This window comes from Tursiops truncatus, chromosome 4 (assembly GCF_011762595.2).
Source record: "Tursiops truncatus isolate mTurTru1 chromosome 4, mTurTru1.mat.Y, whole genome shotgun sequence".
In the NCBI taxonomy this organism is placed as follows: Eukaryota; Metazoa; Chordata; class Mammalia; order Artiodactyla; family Delphinidae; genus Tursiops; species Tursiops truncatus.
In genome coordinates, this window is record NC_047037.1 from 61,621,330 (window position 1) to 61,643,425 (window position 22,096).

Genomic DNA, 22,096 nt, shown 5'->3' on the forward strand with positions numbered 1-22,096 from the left:
TCCAGTGACTACCTTTTTAATTATAGCATTATATGGTACCCTTGATCCTCTATTTTTTGGGGGCATTGGTCCTTTCTGTTATTAAATTTAGCATATTTTTCTTCCTTCTTTCTCCTCTACCCCTCCTCTAGTACCAGATTTTAATCATTATCTTTTATATTGTTAAAAATGCTTCTAGTTCTAAGTTTAATTGTGAGTTTTAAAGGATATCTTTTGACTACCAATTTACAGATGAAGCCACTTAATCTTTTCTCCCCCCGACCTTTTCTCTTTCTCCTCCCAATTTGTCTTCATATAAATCTTTTCCTCATTGTCAGAGGGTATCTGTTTGTTGTTTTACGCTTACTTTTGTAGTTAAATATAGTTCCTGCTGATCACCAGTGCTTTTGCTATAGTTTTCACAGTCATTTCTTGGTTGCTGAAGCAGTTTCTTCAAGAAAGGCTAATGAGGGAATTCCCTGGCGGTCCAGTGGTTAGGACTCTGCGCTCTCACTGCCGAGGGGCTGAGTCCAATCCCTGGTCGGAGAACTAAGATTCCACAAGCCATGTGGTACGGCCAAGAAAAAAAAAAAAAAGAAAAGCTAATGAATCACCACCAATCTCATCAGTAAAGTCTACCCACTCTGAAGCTGTAAAGCTCACAGAAGTGGCTGTGTGATTTCCAAAATTCGAATTCTCAATTGAAAGCGTGGATTTTATCACTGGCAACAAATATGTTCATTTTTTCCCCTTGAAGTGACAGCTTTACTGTGTTCATTTCTGAAAAAATTTTTGTCAGATACTCAAATCTGAATAGATACCTTTTTCTGTCCGTTGTGGTAATCCGTGATAGAAGTGGTTGGTTCAGCTCCCAACTCAAACAGTTGCACAGGTTCTTTTCCTTGAGACAGCTATATCACTTTGCTGTGCAACAGAAGTGGCTTATTCCTATTTCTCGTTTCATCACACAGAATATTTTTTAAAATGTACTTAAAGGTTGAAATTTAATAAAATTAAAACCACTGCTTCATCAAGGACAGTCTTGAGTGAAAATGGCATTTTTCCCTTTCCTCTGAGGGCATGACTGTGAAGAATATGATGACTACTAGTATGGATTGGCGCCACTGCCTGGATTCGGGCTAAGGAGACAGCAGTTTTACTGACCCCTGCAGTTACACCATATTTGCAAAAGTAAACATGCTGAAAAGTAAAAATGAAATCTTAATATTTTTATGAAAATTAGTTTGACCTCACAAACCCCCTGAGTCTTGAAGACCTCCTGTGGCCTCTCATGAATCAGACTTTGAGAACAACTGATAGGATCTTAATTATGCTAAATGATTAGAAAAAGGCAAAGAAATACAATAGTTTTAAATAATATTTTCTCTTCATGGTAAAATTATGGAGGACATTTTATCTTAAAATATCTTTATGTAATTTTTTAAAATATAAATTTATTTATTTTTGGCTGTGTTGGGTCTTCATTGCTGTGCGCGGGCTTTCTCTAGTTGTGGCGAGCAGGGGCTATTCTTCTTTGCGGTGCATGGGCTTCTCATTGCGGTGGCTTCTCTTGTTGCGGAGCATGGGCTGTAGGCGTGTGAGCTTCAGTAGTTGTGGCACAAGGGCTTAGTTCCTCCGTGGCATGTGGGATCTTCCCGGACCAGGTCTCGAACCCGTGTCCCTTGCATTGGCAGGCGGATTCTTAACCACTGCGCCACTAGGGAAGCCCCTCTTTATGTAATTTTCAAATGTTCTTCTGTGAATTCATATTACTCTCATGAAGAAGAAAAGAATATCATGCTTCACATTCTTGACTGTAAAATGATAGGCTTCTAAATAGAAGGGGACAAAAGTTTAATAAAAGACATATCATTTTTTCTAAATATGGAGGACGTTTGGGCACGATTTGGCTGAAAGTAAACTAATATGGAGGAGGCTTAAAAAAAAGGGAAGGCTCATGAGAACAATATTTTTTGAGTTTGTTGAGTCTTCAAATTGTTGGTCTCTAGCTTTTATTTTATTTTATTATTTTTAAAAATATTTATGTATTTATTTGGCTGGGCCAGGTCTTAGTTGCAGCACGTGAGTGAGATCTTTAGTTGCGACGTGCCAGATCTGTTAGTTGCGGCCTGCGAACTCTTAGTTGCGGCATGTGGGATCTAGCTCCCTGACCAGGAGTTGAACCCGGGCCCTCTATGTTGGGAGTGTGGAGTCTTAGCCACTGGACCAACAGGGAAGTAAGTCCCTCTAGCTTTTATATTGAAAAACATTTTGGCTCTCCTTAAGTATCTTGAAAATACTGTTCTGTTACCATCTCTCATGGAATGCCACTGTAGGATAATCTGAGGCTAGCCAGGTTTTTTTTTTCCCCTCTCTCAAAATTCATCTTTTTTTCCTGGCTACTTCTTAGTTTGGATAATCCAGTAACTTTACTGCATTGGGTCTCAGTATAATCATTCTAGGCCATTTTTCCCTGGAATAATATATGTTCTATTAATATGTAGATTTAAGACTTTAAAAAAAATAATCTCAGGAAAGTTTTCTTGCATTAAGTCTTAAACTATTCATTCTGTTCTGTTGTTTTAGTTTTCTTTTATTCTTTATTATTATTATTTTTTTAACATCTTTATTGGAGTATAATTGCTTTACAGTTGTGTGTTATTTTCTGCTTTATAACAAAGTGAATCAGTTACCCATATACATATGTTCCCATATCTCTTCCCTCTTGCGTCTCCCTCCCTCCCACCCTCCCTATCTCACCCCTCTAGGTGGTCACAAAGCACCGAGCTGATCTCCCTGTGCCATGCGGCTGCTTCCCACTAGCTATCTATTTTACGTTTGGTAGTGTATATAGGTCCATGCCACTCTCACTTTGTCACAGCTTACCCTTCCCCCTCCCCATATCCATTCTCTAGTAGGTCTGTGTCTTTATTCCTATCTTAGCCCTAGATTCTTCATGACCTTTTTTTTTTCCTTAGATTCCATATATATGTGTTAGCATACGGTATTTGTTTTTCTCTTTCTGACTTACTTCACTCTGTAGTACAGACTCTACATGACAGACTCTAGGTTCATCCACCTCACTACAAATATCTCAATTTCGTGTCTTTTTATGGCTGGGTAATATTCCATTGTATATTTGTGCCACATCTTCTTTATCCATTCATCTGATGATGGACACTTAGGTTGCTTCCATGTCCTGGCTATTGTAAATAGAGCTGCAATGAATATTTTGGTACATGACTCTTTTTGAATTATGGTTTGCTCAGGGTATATGCCCAGTAGTGGGATTGCTGGGTCGTATGGTAGTTCTATTTTTAGTTTTTTAAGGAACCTCCATACTGTTCTCCATAGTGGCTGTATCAATTTACATTCCCACCAACAGTGCAAGAGGGTTCCCTTTTCTCCACACCCTCTCCAGCACTTGCTGTTTGCAGATTTTCTGATGATGGCCATTCTGACGGGTGTGAGGTGATACCTCAATGTAGTTTTAATTTGCATTTCTCTAATGATTAGTGATGTTGAGCATTCTTTAATGTGTTTGTTGGCAATCTCTATATCTTCTTTGGAGAAATGTCTATTTAGGCCTTCTGCCCACTTTTGGATTCGGTTGTTTGTTTTTTTGTTATTGAGCTGCATGAGCTGCTTGTAAATCCTGGAGATTAATCCTTTGGCAGTTGCTTCATTTGCAAATATTGTCTCCCATTCTGAGGGTTGTCTTTTTGTCTTGTTTATGGTTTCCTTTGCTGTGCAAAAGCTTTGAAGTTTCATTAGGTCCCATTTGTTTGTTTTTATTACCATGTGTCTAGGAGGTGGGTCAAAAAGGATCTTGCTGTGATTTATGTCATACAGTATTCTGCCTATGTTTTCCTCTAAGAGTTTGATAGTGTCTGGCCTTACATTTAGATCTTTAATCCATTTTGAGTTTATTTTTGTGTATGGTATTAGGGAGTGTTCTAATTTCATACTTTTACATGTAGCTGTCCAGTTTTCCCAGCACCACTTATTGAAGAGGCTGCCTTTTCTCCACTATATATTCTTGCCTCCTTTATCAAAGATAAGGTGACCATATGTGTGTGGGTTTATCTCTGGGCTTTCTATCCTGTTCCATTGATCTGTATTTCTCTTTTTGTGCCACTACCATACTGTCTTGATTACTGTAGCTTTGTAGTATAGTCTGAAGTCAGGGAGCCTGATTCCTCCAGCTCCATTTTTCGTTCTCAAGATTGCTTTGGCTATTCGGGGTCTTTTGTGTTTCCATACAAATTGTGAAATTTTTTGTTCTAGTTCTGTGAAAAATGCCAGTGGTAGTTTGATAAGGATTGCATTGAATCTGTAGATTGCTTTGGGTAGTAGAGTCATTTTCACAATGTTGATTCTTCCAATCCAAGAACATGGTATATCTCTCCATCTATTTGTATCATCTTTCGTTTCTTTCATCAGTGTCTTATAATTTTCTGCATACAGGTCTTTTGTCTCCTTAGGTAGGTTTATTCCTAGATATTTTATTCTTTATGTTGCAATGGTAAATGGGAGTGTTTTCTTAATTTCACTTTCAGATTATTCATCATTAGTGTATAGGAATGCCAGAGATTTCTGTGCATTAATTTTGTATCCTGTTACTTTACCAAATGCATTGATTAGCTCTAGTAGTTCTCTGGTAGCATCTTTAGGATTCACTATGTAGAGTATCATGTCATCTGCAAACAGTGACAGCTTTACTTCTTCTTTTCCGATTTGGATTCCTTTTATTTCTTTTTCTTCTCTGATTGCTGGGGCTAAAACTTCCAAAACTGTTGAATAAGAGTGGAGAGAGTGGGCAACCTTGTCTTGTTCCTGATCTTAGTGGAAATGGTTTCAGTTTTTCACCAGTGAGGACGATGTTGGCTGTGGGATTGTCATATATGGCCTTTATTATGTTGAGGAAAGTTCCCTCTATGCATACTTTCTGGAGGATTTTTATCATAAATGGGTGTTGAATTTTGTTGAAAGCTTCCTCTGCATCTACTGAGATGATCATATGGTTTTTCTCCTTCAGTTTGTTAATATGGTGTATCACGTTGATTGATTTGCGTATATTGAAGAATCCTTGCATTCCTGGAATAAACCCCACTTGATCATGGTGTATGATCCTTTTAATGTGCTGTTGGATTCTGTTTGCTAGTATTTTGTTGAGGATTTTTGCATCTATGTTTATCAGTGATATTGGCCTGTAGTTTTCTTTCTTTGTGACATCCTTGTCTTGTTTTGGTATCAGGGTGATGGTGGCCTCATAGAATGAGTTTGGGTGTGTTCCTCCCTCTGCTATATTTTGGAAGAATTGGAGAAGGTTAGGTGTTAGCTCTTCCCTAAATGTTTGATAGAATTCGCCTGTGAAGCCATCTGGTCCTGGGCTTTTGTTTGTTGGAAGATTTTTAATCACAGTTTCAATTTCAGTGCTTGTGATTGGTCTGTTCATATTTTCTGTTTCTTCCTGGTTCAGTCTCAGCAGGTTGTGCATTTCTAAGAATTTGTCCATTTCTTCCAGGTTGTCCATTTTATTGGCATAGAGTTGCTTGTAGTAATCTCTCATGATCCTTTATGTTTCTGCAGTGTCAGTTGCTACTTCTCCCTTTTCATTTCTAATTCTATTGATTTTAGTCTTCTCCCTTTTTTTCTTGATGAGTCTGGCTAATGATTTATCAATTTTGCTTATCTTCTCAAAGAACCAGCTTTTAGTTTTATTGACCTTTGCTATCGTTTCCTTCATTTCTTTTTCATTTATTTCTAATCTGATCTTTATGATTTCTTTCCTTCTGCTAACTTTGGGGGTTTTTGTTCTTTTTTCTCTAACTGCTTTAGGTGCAAGGTTAGGTTGTTTATTTGAGATGTTTCCGATTTCTTAAGGTAGGATTGTATTCCTGTAAACTTCCCTCTTAGAACTGATTTTGCTGCAACCCATAGGTTTTGGGTCATCGTGTCTCTATTGTCATTTGTTTCTAGGTATCTTTTGACTTCCTCTTTGATTTCTTCAGTGATCACTTGGTTATTAAGTAGTGTATTGTTTAGCCTCCATGTGTTTGTATTTTTTACAGATCTTTTCCTGTAATTGATATCTAGTCTCATAGCATTGTGGTCAGAAAAGATACTTAATATGATTTCAGTTTTCTTAAATTTACCAAGGCTTGATTTGTGACCCAAGATACGATCTATCCTGGAGAATGTTCCATGAGCACTTGAGAAAAACGTGTATTCTGTTGTTTTTGGATGGAATGTCCTATAAATATCAATTAAGTCCATCTTGTTTAATGTATCATTTAAAGCTTGTGTTTTCTTATTTATTTTCATTTTGGATGATCTGTCCACTGGTGAAAGTGGGGTGTTAATTCCCCTAGTATGAATGTGTTACTGCTGATTACCCCTTTTATGCCTGTTAGTATTTGCCTTATGTATTGAGGTGCTCCTCTGTTGGGTGCATAAATATTTACAATTGTTATATCTTCTTCTTGGATCGATCCCTTGATCATTATGTCCTTCTTTGTCTCTTGTAATAGTCTTTATTTTAAAGTCTATTTTATCTGATATGAGAATTGCTACTCCAGCTTTCTTTTGATTTCCATTTGCATGGAATATCTTTTTCCATCCCCTCACTTTCAGTCTGTATGTGTCTCTAGGTCTGAAGTGGGTCTCTTGTAGACAGCATATATACGGGTCTTGTTTTTGTATCCATTCAGCCAGTCTGTGTCTTTTGGTGGGAGCATTTAATCCATTTACATTTAAGGTAATTATCGATATGTATTTTCCTCTTTCCATTTTCTTAATTGTTTTGAGTTTGTTATTGTAGGTCTTTTCCTTTCTTGTGTTTCTTGCCTACAGAAGTTCCTTTAGCATTTGTTGTAAAGCTAGTTTGGTGGTGCTGAACTCTCTCAGCTTTTGCTTGTCTGTAAAGGTTTTAATTTCTCCATCAAATCTGAATGAGATCCTTGTTGGGTAGAGTAGTCTTGGTTGTAGGTTTTTCTCCTTCATCACTTTAAATATGTCCTGCCAGTCCCTTCTGGCTTGCAGAGTTTCTGCTGAAAGATCAGCTGTTAACCTTATGGGGATTCCCTTGTGTGTTATTTGTTGTTTTTCCCTTGCTGCTTTAAATATGTTTTCTGTATTTAATTTTTGATAGTTTGATTAATATGTGTCTTGGCATGTTTCTCCTTGAATTTATCCTGTTTGGGACTCTCTGTGATTCCTGGACTTGATTAACTATTTCCTGTCCCATATTAGGGAAGTTTTAAACTATAATCTCTTCAAATATTTTCTCAGTGCCTTTGTTTTTGTCTTCTCCTTCTGGGATCCCTATAATTTGAATGTTGGAGCATTTAATGTTGTCCCAGAGGTCTCTGAGACTGTCCTCAGTTCTTTTCATTCGTTTTTCTTTATTCTGCTCTGCAGTAGTTATTTCCACTATTTTATCTTCCAGGTCAGTTATCCGTTCTTCTGCCTCAGTTATTCTGCTATTGATCCCTTCTAGAGTATTTTTAATTCTATTTATTGTGTTTTTCATCATTGCTTGTTTCCTCTTCATTTCTTCTAGGTCCTTGTTAAATGTTTCTTGCATTTTCTCTATTCTATTTCCAAGATTTTGGATCATCTTTCCTATCACTATTCTGAATACTTTTTCAGGTAGACTGCCTATTTCCTCTTCATTTGTTAGGTCTGGTGGGTTCTTACCTTGCTCCTTCATCTGCTGTGTGCTTTTCTGTCTTCTCATTTTGCTTATCTTACTGTGTTTGGGGTCTTCTTTTTGCAGGCTGCAGGTTCGTAGTTCCCGTTGTTTTTGATGTCTGTCCCCAGTGGCTAAGGTTGGTTCAGTGGGTTGTGTAGGCTTCCTGGTGGAGGGGCCTAGTGCCTGTGTTCTCGTGGATGAGGCTGGATCTTGTCTTTCTGGTGGGCAGGTCCACGTCTGGTGGTGTGTTTTGGGGTGTCTGTGGCCTTATTATGATTTTAGGCAACCTCTCTGCTAATGGGTGGGGCTGTGTTCCTCTCTTGCTAGTTGTTTGGCATAGGGTGTCCAGCACTGTAGCTTGCTGGTCGTTGAGTGAAGCTGGGTGATAGTGTTGAGATGGAGATCTCTGGGAGATTTTTGCCATTTGATATTATGTGGAGCTGGGAGGTCTTTTGTTGACCAGTGTCCTGAAGTTGGCTCTCCCACCTCAGAGGTACAGCACTGACTCCTGGTTGGAGCACCGAGAACCTTTCATCCACACGGCTCAGAATAAAAGGGAGAAAAAATAGAAAGAAAAAAAAGAAAGAAAGAGGATAAAATAAAGTAAGATAAAATAACATAAAGTTATTAAAATAAAAATAAGTATTAAGAAAAAAATTTTTTTAAGTAAAAAAAAAAAAAACAAAAAAACAAAAACGGACGGACAGAACCCTAGGACAAATGGTGAAAGCAAAGTTATACAGACAAAATCTCACACAGAAGTGTACACATACACAGTCAGAGAAAGAGGAAAAGGGGAAAAAATAATATATCTTGCTCCGGAAGTCCACCTCCTCAATTTGGGATGATTCGTTGTCTATTCAGGTATTTCACAGATGCAGGATACATCAAGTTGATTGTGGAGATTGAATCCGCTGCTCCTGAGGCTGCTGGGAGAAATTACCCTTTCTCTTCTTTGTTGGCACAGCTCCCGGGGTTCAGCTTTGGATTTGGCCCCGCCTCTGTGTGTAGAACAGAGGGCGTCTGTTCTTCGCTCAGACAGGACGGGGTTAAAGGAGCCGCTGATTCGGGGGCTCAGGCTCACTCAGGCCTGCGGGGAGGGAGGAGTAGGGATGTGGGGAGAGCCTGCGGCGGCAGAGGCCAGCGTGACGTTGCACCAGCGTGAGGCGCACCGTGTGTTCTCACAGGGAAGTTGTCCCTGCAGCATGGGACCCTGGCAGTGGCGGACTGCACAGGCTCCCGGGAGTGGAGGTGTGGATAGTGACCTGCGCTTGCACACAGGCTTCTTTGAAGCGGCAGCAGTAGCCTTAACGTCTCATGCCCGTCTCTGGGGTCCGCGCTTTTAGCCGCAGCCCGCACCCGTCTCTGGAGCTCCTTTAAGCAGCGCTCTGAATCCCCTCTCCTTGCGCACCAGGAAACAAAGAGGGAAGAAAACGTCTCTTGCCTCTTCAGCAGGTCCAGACTTTTCCCCGGACTCCCTCCCTGCTAGCCGTGGTGCACTAACCCCTTCAGGCTGTGTTCATGCTGCCTGTCCTCTCCCTGCGATCCGACCGAAGCCCCGAGCCTCAGCTCCCAGCTCCCGCCCGCCCCGGCGGGTGAGCAGTCAAGCCTCTCGGGCTGGTGAGTGCCGGTCGGCACGGATCCTCTGTGCGGAAATCTCTCCGCTTTGCCCTCCGCACCCCGGTGGCTGTGCTCTCCTCCGTGGCTCTGAAGCTTACCCCCTCTGCCACCCGCAGTCTCTCCCCACGAAGGGGCTTTCTAGTGTGTGGAAACCTTTCCTCCTTAACAGCTCCCTCCCACTGGCGCAGGTCCCGTCCCTATTCTTTTGCCTCTGTTTTTTCTTTTTTCTTTTGCCCTACCCAGGTACGTGGGGAGTTTCTTGCCTTTTGGGAGGTCTGAGGTCTTCTGCCAGTGTTCAGTGGGTGTTCTGTAGGAGTTGTTCCTCGTGTAGATGTATTTCTGATGTATCTGTGGGGAGGAAGGTGATCTCTGCGTTTTACTCTTCCGCCATCTTCCTAAACTCCCTGTTTTAGTTTTCTTATTCAGGGATTCTAATTACACATACATTGATGCTTTCTCTTTCTCTTCCTCCCCCTTTCCTCCCTCTTTCCCTCTCAGCTTTCTCCCCCCAATTCTCTGCAAGCTGCATATCACCCATTACTGTGCTTACGATCTAATGAGGAAGATAAAACACCATCTTTCTAAAGATCCCAGTGATATCCTAATTTATAAATAAAATAAAACTTTCATATCTTATTCATTCTCAATGCTGTATTAAACAGTGATGATCACTCCTTCCTTTTTAAAATTCTGTATCCTGTAGATATCTATGATTGTGTGGTCTTCTGATTTTTAAACCTTTGTGACTGTTCCTGAGTTGGATTTTGTTTCCATCCTCTGACCATATCATAAATATTGGTCTTCCTCAAGATGTGATCCACTGTTCACTGATTTTTATCTTTATTATCCCTGGACAGTTTTATTCATATACAATATTTCCTTTCATGACTTAGAAGTGTGTAATTCTAACCCAGATGTTTCAGATTACTATATCTAGTTTCTTACTATTCAGTGTCGAAGTAAAGATGTTCCTCAGAGCTATGACAGCCCAAACTATGTTTAGCTTCTTCCTTCTAACACCTCCTCCCATATTCCTTATTTCATTTCATGAAATCTTCATCCAGCCATCACTCAAACTAGAAATTTAGGAGTTTCTTAGACTCCTGCCTATGCCTTCCAACTCATAACCAATCTGTCACCAACCTCTACAGTTTTACTTTATAAACAGTGCTTGATTCTATCTGCTGTTTTTTATGCCTACTCTCACTACCCTAGTTTGGCCTCCTGTTTCCATCTTGGACTACTATACTAGCCACCTATCTTCAGTCTTGGTTTTCCAGATCCTCCCATCATAGAATCAACAGAGTGATTTGTCTACATGTATTAATCTGATGGTTACACTCTCCATTATCCCTATAGTATATCCTTAGTACTTACTGCTAGGATAGGCACTTAATTCCTTATTTTATGCCTTTAATAATTCTAAATATACTTTAATAATTTCTCCCTGATAATTATAATATTTGAAGTTTTTGGGGTCGCCCCTGCTGTTTGTAGTTTCTGCTGACATTAACTTACGGTATGTTATTTCATGAGGTGCTTTAAACTTTTTTATTTTGGGCACATCTTTTGGGGGCTTTATCAGGAGGTCTTATTTTGCCTGTTAAGCAAAGCACTGTTAAGCACTGTTAACTGTTAAACACTGTTTCTGGAATTTTTTTCTTTCAAGTGCTCCAGGAGTATCCTTTTTTAAGGATCACCTTTTGTGTTAATTTCTTGACCTGATTATTCCCATACTAAGGAGATAGTGTAAATTCAAATCCCAAATCCACCTGTGGGCAGCATCTTGATTATAGATTCTTGGAGAGTGCAGATTTATCCCCACTGAGTCCAGGCAGAGACAGACAACCTTTCTTGTTAGCTTCCTATGCATATAGGCAGGTTTTTTTGTTTTTTCTAATTGCCTTTCACTAAGGAGACACCTTTCAAGAATCCTGTTTTTAGGAGGATCTTTGCTTTACTTCCTTATGTTGCAAGAATTAAGGCTTCAGTTTGTTTCTGGCATTAAAACCCAAGCTCTTATATGAACAACAAATTTATAGGACAGTCTCAGGGCTTATTGCTTTAGTTTGCAGTTCCTTTTTCAATTTTAAACCCTGGGTATTGCCCCTAGTTTTTGGGGAGCTCAGCTGTGTATTTTAAAGAGTGTTTGTTAAATTTCCTCAGTATTTCTAGGTTTTTTCTCTGCAGATTATTTGTCCCTCTATATGTATTCTCATTCAGGGTTGAGACTTTTCAAATCTATGGTTTTAGTTCCTGTTTTTGAAGTACCTAAGTAAGATTATAAATGTAGTCATGAGGAATATTGATAAATAAAGGAAGCAGGGTGGATGGGCAGCCTTTTAGGATTATAGGTCCTTCTGCTTACTTCTCTCTCAGATAATAGTGGTTCCTCAGGTTTTGTTCTTTTTGTCAAAGAAGTGTTAGCATGTGGTATTCTCTTTCACATAATGTCTTCTCCCTCCTGATGGGATATTCTTCTGCCCAGAACCTAAGCCTTCCAGGATTTTTAAAAGGAAACCATTGCTCTTCAGCTAGCAGAAAATGAAAGAGTACTGCTGAAATCTAATGCTTGGGTACTTGACAAGTTCTAGTCATAATAAGCTACTGCTCCTCCCTCAAAGTGTTTCTCTTGAAAAAGGCCAAAATTACGGGTTGCCATTCGTTTGATATGAGTCTATACATGATGAATTTAAAACAGTCAAAATGTTATGAAACTGAGAAATTAATCAACCTTAAAATAGCTGGTTTGGAGGATTGTGACAAAATATGGACAACCTTAATCACCTGAGCCACCAATGGGACCAACTATATTATATTATCAATTTGATATATTTTCTTTACAAAGTTGTGAGATAAATACATATTTTTCACGTAATGTTTCTTATAATGTTGTAAACTCTTTATAAACTTGTAATATCTACATAATATTTAAATAGCAAATTTACTTAACTGTTTTCCCATGTTGTGTATTTAATTTCAATGTCTTCCTCCCTTCCCCCTCCTTCTCCTCTTTCTTCTATTATAGAGCTGCAGTGAATACCTTAATGCATTAAATTTTTTTTCTTACTAAATGTATTTAGGATAAATTTCCAGATAGAATTACTGGGTAAAAGTGTTTTCACATTTTTAAGGCTTTTGACACAGAGTGCCAAATTGCTTACCAAAAGTATGGTACAAAGTTATATTCTCCCAACAATCTAACAGTATCTGAAGCAGACTACTTTCATTATGTGTTGTGTCTAACCAGGGGGCCATTGGACAGAGATGTGGTGCTGATGCTTTCTTTACGGTTTCTCTACAGGATATGGTGCCCATCATAGTTGATTACTGCCTTCTGCTGCAGCGAAAGTGAGTATACATTGCCTGTCAGGTTCAATTATTTTGAGTCCAAGTTGCCTCTTGCTTATATTATAGCAATAATTTACTACTATGAATTCTATGAATTTGACTCAGTAGGTTATTTTAAAAAATGAATTTACAGAAATTTGATTCTTTAAGAATTTTCAGTCCATTTACCTAATAAAATTAACTTGTCCAATATAGATTTATCATCTGTGTATTTATGTGGCAGGATAGTGGAGGTGAAGAACATAGCAAAAGAGCAATACTTAATCACTTAAAGATCTTAAAAGTGTATGATTCATGCATTATATATATATATGCTCTTTTAAGAACCATCACTAAAACACAATATTTCATACCACTCAAAAAAGGAAAGATTTATTGTGCTTCTTTTTTAAGAGCCTCTTCATTTAAAGGAAATCACTGTAAATAAACTCTTGATTAGGGTCTGTTCATTTAAATAGTAACTACATAAATTAACCAACCTGTGCTAGTTCATAATTTTTCACACTTACAATAATAGTTAGCTTCCTACATGCCAGGTATTGTTCTAAGCACTTTAATTTATCTATTTTTTTATAACAACTTATTTAATTTTTATAACAGTGAGGTAGGTATTATTGTTGTCTTCATTTTACATAGGAGGTTCAAGAGGCAGTATGTGGTGAAGTAACTTGCCAAAACTTGCTTACACTTTTTTTGAGGAGCAAAGGTTGGATTCTAATGCAGGCAGCCTAGCTCTTGGGTTCTTGCTCGTAACTACCAGATCGTATCTCTTTTTCAGTGGTGAACAGCTGTGAGGATCCAGTGCAGATACTCCCCAAACCCTCTACAACACTGTCTTGACTCCTGAATTTATGTCTATTCAGGTTGCCTAAATCATATAAGGTTGATCATACTTAGAAAGTATCAGTGAAGGTTATCAAGAGGGCACTTATTTGCTATGTCAGACCTCCAATTAAATCACAAAGAGCTCTAGCTTCTGTTTACTTAGGGCTCAGATGCATTCCAGTGTTTTAGCTATAGTGTTACATGTAATTATCCAGTGAAATATGTTGTCTTCATGGTTGGGATGTTGTTGAAAACATGGTTTTATGTTACACATTGTCTTCTTTTTTTTTTTTTTTTTGCGGTACGCGGGCCTCTCACTGTTGTTGCCTCTCCCGTTGCGGAGCACAGGCTCCGGATGCGCAGGCTCAGCGGCCATGGCTCACGGGCCCAGCCGCTCCGCGGCATGTGGGATCTTCCCGGACCGGGGCACGAACCCATGTCCCCTGCATCGCCAGGTGGACTCTCAACCACTGCGCCACCAGGGAAGCCCCAACATTGTCTTCTTTATGAGGGCCCAAGGAAGAAATTTCTCTCAGGTGTTAGTACCAGAAATACTTTTGCATCTTCTGAACAGCTAACTCACTTTTAGCTGATGGACAGGGAATTGTAGAGCTAATTATTGTTTCCTGGGGAGCTAAGAGCCATGATATACTAACCTCACCCTAGTTCTTAACTTAGTTTTCTCTTCAGCTCATGTTTTACACTTACACTTCCTTGTTATTTGTCTTATATTTTTTAAAGCAGCCTCAATAGTTTATGGATCAGTTTTACATATTTTATTTCATTTAATCCTCATAATTACAGTGTAAGAGAGGTAAAGTTAAGGAAATTGAGATGTAGTGATATTTCTAATACTAATAAATGCTGGGACCAACCTAAATCTTCAAGTTGAGATAATATAAATGAGATAAAATAAAATATCTAAGAGATTAAATTTTGTTTAGAGTAAGAAAGCATATCTTTATAAAACAGATTATTTCTACCTAAATGGTACCTGGCACAGAGTAGCCTGATGGTTGAATTAATGAAGTAATTCTGCCTCTTGGTTTGCAGGGTGACTTGTGATCATTAACTTGAAATCTTGAATACTCTCACAGTGAGATAAAGTTGAAATGACCCGAGCAGTTGTAAGATGGATTATATAGGGAAAAAGAAAAAAAAAAAGGGGTTTTTTTCTTTCAGAAATATTTTATGTTATTCCCCAAAATGTTCCAGGGATAAGTTTTTCTTTTCTTATATGACTTGAAAAGGAAATATTTCCAACTTTATTTAATCTATTGACTGGCTGAGAATGAAGTAATTTCTTTATTAAATCAGAGCATCCAACATAGAAGACAAGATGTAGTCTAGATTATCACCAAATTAGAATCTATTTATTATTTCTTCATTTTTATCAGTTTCTTTCTTTCCTTTAATTTTTCCTGACTCCTTAGCATGTTTTTTTCTGGGCTGTGTCTGAAATGAGTACAGTATTTGTTTTGGAGGTCTCAGAAATACCAGCAGTCATAGTATATCCCTGACTGCCAAGGGGAAGGGAGATCTCAAGGGTCCTTTTCTGAGCTCTTCTTGGTCCTTTTCTCCTTCCTTCATCCAGTCATACACACGTACTCCTAGATCCAGGATTGGATATTTTTCCTGGACCATAGTGCAAATAGTATGGCTTCCTTCTCTCTTAACTGTTTCTGAAGGCTGAAGACCAGATTGTACTAGATCCTGCTTCTGCTTAGGAGAAGTTCCAACATGTGTGTTCTTACTCTCTTTCCCCTCCTGGTCTCTTTCCCCACTTTTTCTACTCTCTGGGTTCCAGTAGGGGCAGAAGGGACAGGGTAGTGTCCTCAGCAGTATAAGAAAGTTTGAGGCTGTGGAACTAGGCATTGGGTCACATGTTCCCTTTTGTGTTCTAGATTCTGTGCTCTTGTGCTTGCTTACTTCTCATCATACTGGCTTTTCTTTTTCATCATAATGTTAAGATTCTATATATGGGCCTGAGCTTATGAGTAAAGAGGTCAAATAGGCCATTTGATCAACTTTGATTCTTTGTGTCTAGGTCATCTTTCAATTTCCTTCCATTGCAAACGTGCAATGATTAAAGATTTATTAGATATAAAAATTCTGTGTTTCTTAAATACTTCAGTGTAATCACACTTAAAAATAGAGTTAAAATTTTTCTTAGAGTTTCCATAGATAGTAAGATTAAAAATGATCAATTCCCTAGACTCAATTGAAGCAGAGGGATTTAAAAATTATGTAACTTAATTCCGGTATGATCTTTCTCCCTAAGCTGGACACTCTCTTTATGCCATTTCTTTGACAATTGGTTCTATTTGCATCTAGAATCTTCTCTTCTACATTCCCAAATTTTCAAAATATTTGTGATGTTGAGATTGCTTTTAAGAATGCTCAGATTGTGCATAACACAGATACTGTCTTAAAAAAAAAAGATTTACCTGGAACAAAATGTAGAGCATAAACAAAGATAAAAACTTAGAAAATATGAGAGGAGAATAGAAAAGAAGCTTCAACATATACCTGACCATTGTTCCAAAATTAAAGACTAGAGAACATGGCTAATAATTTTCCTGAATTAAAGGAAGACAGAAATTATCAGAAGGAAAACTCTTGGTGCACAACAGAACAAATCGTAACAAGCCTACACCTATGAGTTTGACTATACTAAGAGTGACAGTGGCATAGCATTGCATACTGCACTGAGCGTCTCACATAGGAGTTCTGCTTCTAGCAATGGCAATGAGGACAGCTGGGAAATCTGGATAATTTGTTAACAAAATTTATATGAAAGCGTCGGAGAGCTACCAAGGGGATGAGGATCTGTGGTACCAAGATCCAGGCAGAGGAGAGAGGCACAGAAGCTGGCTCTTCCTGTTGAGATAATTGCCAACTCTGAAAAATGGCAGCTGAGGGGTTGAGAAGCTGAGCAAAACTTTAGAGCAATTCGTGATGTTGCTGCAGTTGAGTTCAAGGATCACACAAGAAGAGGGGCGCTGAATACTCCAGGCTTTTGATTGAGCTGTGAAGAGCTACACCCTAAGAATAATGCTGAATTAGAACACATGTAGGTTCATCATGGTTAAACTGCTGAAAACTAAAGACAAAAAAACTTTAATGTCATTATGAAAGAAAAAAAAACCCTTCAAAATGGTAACAATTAACCTTACAGCTTACTTCTAAACAGAAATAATGGAACCAAAGACAACAGAATTGTGAAAGGACAGAAAGAAAACATCTATTAATATAGAATTCTATATACAACAAAAATACCTTTTGAAAATGATATAGAAATATATTCTAAGAAACATAAACTGAGAGAATTCATCATTAGCAGACCTGCACTAAAAAAATAACAAAAGTTGTTCTTTAGATAAAAGGAAAATGATTGAGGTGGAAAAGCTAATATGTGGGTAAGTGAATATAGAATATAATCAATATGTGTGAGGATTGAATAAAACATGAAGAAAAATGAAGAGAAAAATATATGAAAACAATACTACATAATTGGAGAAAAGGGTAATAAATAAGGTTAAAATGTTCTAAAGTCCTTGCACTGTCTAGAAGGTGGTAAATTTATTAATTTATATTATAATTTAATAATTTGAAGATGCAGATTGTAATCTCTAAACCCATACTTAGTATATAATAGTAAAAACATATATAACTAACAAGGTAATAAATGGTGTCATGATTAAAAATACAATTTAAAAAAGTCAAAAGGAGCAAAAGGAATTAAGAATAGTTAAGACAAGGAGAAAAAATAAATGATAAATTTAAAAATATATCAGTAATTACATTAAATAGCAAACAGCTAAAACAAACAAACAAAACATAATCTAGTACTCAGCCAATTTCAAGTAACTTCTTCCACTTCTAGGGTGGTCACTTAGACACTCAATACTGGCCTCCAGATACCTTTTATATTAATATTTTCTGATTGAGTACATTGGTTTTATAGTTAGTCGTCTTATTTTCGTATATTATACTGTCTCTTATGAGGGTTAAATTATAAACACAGTACATACTCTGAAATTAATTTTAACTCAATACCACAACCATTATTATACTATGATCACTGTTACCTCTGTATCATAAGTTATAGAATTTCATACCCAGCAGTAATATTATATTACTAGGATATATATGTATTTCTATTCATATGTAAGAATTCTTTTATAATGTAAAATCCTTTTTACTGCGGCAGGAACCACACTGCTTTTTCTCTGTAGGGCATACTGATCAGTGTGTAATGGACATCTTTTTTGGTTAAAATTTGGCTTTATTATCTTTCTGTGAATCTTTTAAAATCAGAAATGATAGGAAATTCTGTTTCTGAAGATCTACCTTTATTTTCATAATTTGGTCTCTGCTCACACAATTTCATTTCAATTTGACAATGCATATATATTTTTTCAGTACTAGAAAAAGGTATAAAATATCTCAAGGGTTTTTGTAGGATATTTAATGATTTGTCATTTTGCTTATACAACAGTAGCCATAATTTCAGTTTATTTTGAAAATAGGTCCAGAGTTTACTTGAACTATAATCATAATTTTGAACATTGTTTAAAAATAAGTGCTTAAATAAATGCTATGTTATTATGTGTGAATTGTATCTCAAAGCCATTATAAAACAAAATAGGTGCTGTATGTAGATGATCTTGACCACTTCAAGCTTATATCACTGTAAGCAGATATCCAAAAAGAAGGCATTATTCAGGTAACTTGAATTATATATAAAATCTGAACCAAAAATATTTCTCTTAAATCTAAAGTGAGCCTGAAGTGGCCTTTTGATAGCCAGAGTATTTGTTTAACCTTGTTTAACATCAGGATTATTATTTGCGAAACAGAAAGATTTTAATTATCAGCCATGGTTGAGGAACTTAATGTTTTGAGTTTTCTCATCATTTTCTTGGTAACTGCAAGTTAAAATTCTAAACATCAAAGCTAGGTGAAAAATGGGGCCATGCCTTTTTATTTTATCTAACTGCTATGTTGAGATATAATTCACGTACCATAAAATTCACCATTTTAAAGAGTATGGTAGTTTTCAGTATATTCACAGAGTTTAATTAAGCCATGTCTTTTTAAAGGAAATATTTACAAACTGATACTTGTATCAGGAAACAGAGTATTTTGAACATAATTTCTTGAAGATCATTTGAACTTTTTTTTTTTGAGCAGTGAAATAACTTGCATTTTGCACACAATTCAGCGTCTATGATAGTAGCCAGACATGTAACAGGTTCTCAATAAATTTTAATTAAATGAGTGAAATTTGGTTAAAAAAAAAAAAAAGTGGATTGTATAGGTCATATTTTCCAGGTCATATGGAGCCCTTTTTTTTTTTTTTAACTTTTTATTTTATATTGGAGTTCAGGTGATTAAAAATGTTGTGTTAGTTTCAGGTGTATTTACATCTTTTCATATGTATTTACATGTATCTATTCTTTTGAACTTTGTTTTTAATTTTATAAATAAAGAGGCCAGCCGAAATCAACTTTGGATTTATTAAATCCCACTTATATGTAGTGGGGGGTTGTTTATTTGGTTCTGGTTTTATATTTAGTGTACAGGCAAGTGTTAGGATTGATGCTCTTGCTCCCTTCAGACAGTCTCTGAATTTGTAATTATCTCATAATCAAAGCTGAGTTCTTCACATTTTCTAATTGTAAAATTGATAGTGCAAAAAGTAAATTTGGTCATTTTTTCTATCAATTTGAAGTTATGTATGATAAACTCCAAATAATGTCTTTAATATGAGTATTAATATAAAGTGAAGTTATGTAGAAGACCTTTTTGTTGGCCCTCTGTTATTCAGAATGGATTTTTCTATTATACTGGTTATAAGGAGGCTAAGCTTGAAGCGATAAACATCAATTTTGACATTAGCCGTTCCAGGAAACAAAGTCAGCACCCTGGAGTATAATGCCTAAGTACAGAAAGAAACACAAGAGCCAAAACCTTGTTTTTTTGTATGTACTTTTCTTTTTCCCTCCTTCTCTGTTGATCTAATAAATATTTTCCCAGAATGACGAGAACATGTCTTAAAATTTTGTTTTATTTTTATTTTAAGGTAGAGATGCACATAGGAGTTGCTGAGTTATATTTTCTTGCTTCTTTATTATAGCCTCTTACTGGTTAAGAAAGAAGCATATAGTTTTGCCATTAATCTTACCCGCATTGCATGCTGTAGTTTGTCACAGGAGTGCCTTGTTTGTCAACTTTTATGCTTTCTTTACTGAATTTGTAGCTCTTTAGTTTTCCTCCCCAGGGCTTTTTGTGCTGAACTGAAATATATAATTATCTTTCCTAGCATGTTGTTTTTAACAACACATTACAGGGTGCAAGGGCTAGCAAATATGACATTTTCTTTAAGTTCATAAGAGTTACTTTGTTACTCTTATTTTATCTTTCTTACAGTAAGGCTTCATTAATCTCAGTTCCTTTTGTTTGGCTACTAATTGGTAATCACAAAAATGTAATGGACTGTCAGGCTTCCCTGGTGGCGCAGTGGTTGAGAGTCCGCCTGCCGATGCAGGCGACACGGGTTCGTGCCCCGGTCCGGGAAGATCCCACATGCCGCGGAGCGGCTGGGTCCGTGAGCCATGGCCGCTGAGCCTGCGCATCCGGAGCCTGTGCTCCGCAACGGGAGAGGCCACAACAGTGAGAGGCCCGCGTACCGCAAAAAAAAAAAAAAAAAAAGTAAGGGACTGTTGATTACAGTGAAACTAACATGAAAAATACTGTGATAAATATAAAGCAAGGGGGAAAATGATGCAAGAATTACACTTGTGGATATGAGAAAAAAATAACTGGATATGGATTTCCCCCCAGGATATTGCAAATACTGTTTATTGAAAAGCAACATGGGGTTCTATGCAGTTGTAGCCAGTCCGTTTATCATTGGTCCCCCTTCCAGGACTTCAGATGAGGCAAGACCCCATCCCATTGCTTTCAGAGTCTTCCTTGTCCTTTTTGTGGAACTTGTCATGAAAGATCACACCTGTGGATGAACCATCTACCACTTTTCACAATTGACATGATGCACATATATAGGGATTATACATTTAGCAAATAAATAATCAGTCAATCCTAACAGGTAAGTAGAATTAGCACAGTTTTTGTATTTGAAAAAAGAATTAGAGAATCAGTGAATGATATAAGTCAATACACTGTATAAATGGAAACATGGAAAACATTTTGCCAGTCATCAAAGAATTGAAAACAATGATGTTGTTTAATTTATATATTAAACTATATGGGAAAAAACTAAAGACAATTGTCTGTTGAAACTGTTGAAATTATACATTACTGATGGCTGTGTAAATTGGTGCTATGATGATTTTTGAAGATAATTTAGTAATACATTTTAAGTGCCACAAAATTTTTTGTATCTTTTGACTTTAAATAAATTTCTAAAAGTGGAATGACTAAGGAATTAAGCCTCCAGATGGAAAGACTATATATGTAGATGTTCATTTTGGCCTCACTCATAATAGTGAAATAGTGGAAATAAGTGATACATTACAGGAATAGTTAAATAAATTCTGATGTTTCAGCATATTGAAACATTGTGTTTAGACAAAATAGTAATTTTAAAGAGTTAAGTAGCAGCTTAGGACAATGCTTATATAATATTGGATGAAAACAAAATTCAGATTATGTCTATGGTGAATAGAACTCTAAAATTATTTCTGGACTCTTTGCAAAAGAAATACAAAATAAATAAAACACAGTTATTGAGTGTGGTAGCATTTGATTAATTACAGTTTTTTTTGTTTCTGCAATAAAATAGTTTTCAGACATATTTTTAAAACATTGAACATTTTCTTCTTCCTCTCCCATCAATAATCACTACCTAAACCCTTTGGGAAGCAAGGGGCAAGAACTAGATAAAGAAGCAGATTGGCCTTGCAGATCAGATGGGAGTATTTAGATACCAGGAAAGAGGAAAGGATAAATTGTGAATAGTCCATTTAATTTTTTTTTTTACTTCATCATAGTCTCCGTACTACCTGCTCCCATATCGATGTTGTCTTTAAGCAGCAGTGTGCCATAGTGGATTCAGCACAGGGTTTAGGTCAGAAGGCTGATGCAGTTCTGAATCTATCACTTGTTAGCTAACTGATTTTCAGCAAATTTAACTTATTCAACATTTTTTATTTGTAAAAAGTATTGGGTGAATTAAGATAGTATATATAAGAGATTTTTCAAAATATAAAGCTCTTTGCAAATATTGTTACTATTTTTAATAAACTTGCACGTAAGTTGAAATAGGAAAAAGATGAGATATACTTAGTAGACTGAATTTAATGGGTGTTTGGAATGTTCCTAAAAGTATTTTTCCCCATTCGTTGCAGGGATCTTTTATTTAGCCAGGTGTATGACAAATTAAGTGAGAATTCAGTGGCCAAAGGAGTGTTTTTGGAGTGCCTTGAACCATATATTTTAAGTGATAAATTGGTGGGGATCACACCCCAGGTAATGAAAGACTTGATTGTTCATTTCCAAGATAAAAAATTGATGGAAAATGTGGAAGCCCTCATTGTACATATGGATATCACCAGCCTAGACATTCAGCAGGTGAGTTTATAGGCAGTCTACTAATTT

The 22,096-nt window shown here is 36.9% G+C and overlaps 1 protein-coding gene across 3 annotated transcripts in view; it reads left to right on the forward strand.

Moving 5' to 3' along the window:
- The window catches only part of VPS8 (VPS8 subunit of CORVET complex), a 304,464-nt gene that overhangs the window by 98,477 nt on the left and 183,891 nt on the right, over window positions 1-22,096 (forward strand). For all 3 annotated transcript variants that reach the window (XM_073803975.1, XM_019946111.3, XM_073803976.1), the window contains exons 21-22: window positions 12,600-12,646; window positions 21,847-22,069. In XM_073803975.1, the coding sequence (XP_073660076.1) occupies window positions 12,600-12,646; window positions 21,847-22,069 (270 nt within the window). The remainder of the gene's footprint in view (window positions 1-12,599; window positions 12,647-21,846; window positions 22,070-22,096) is intronic.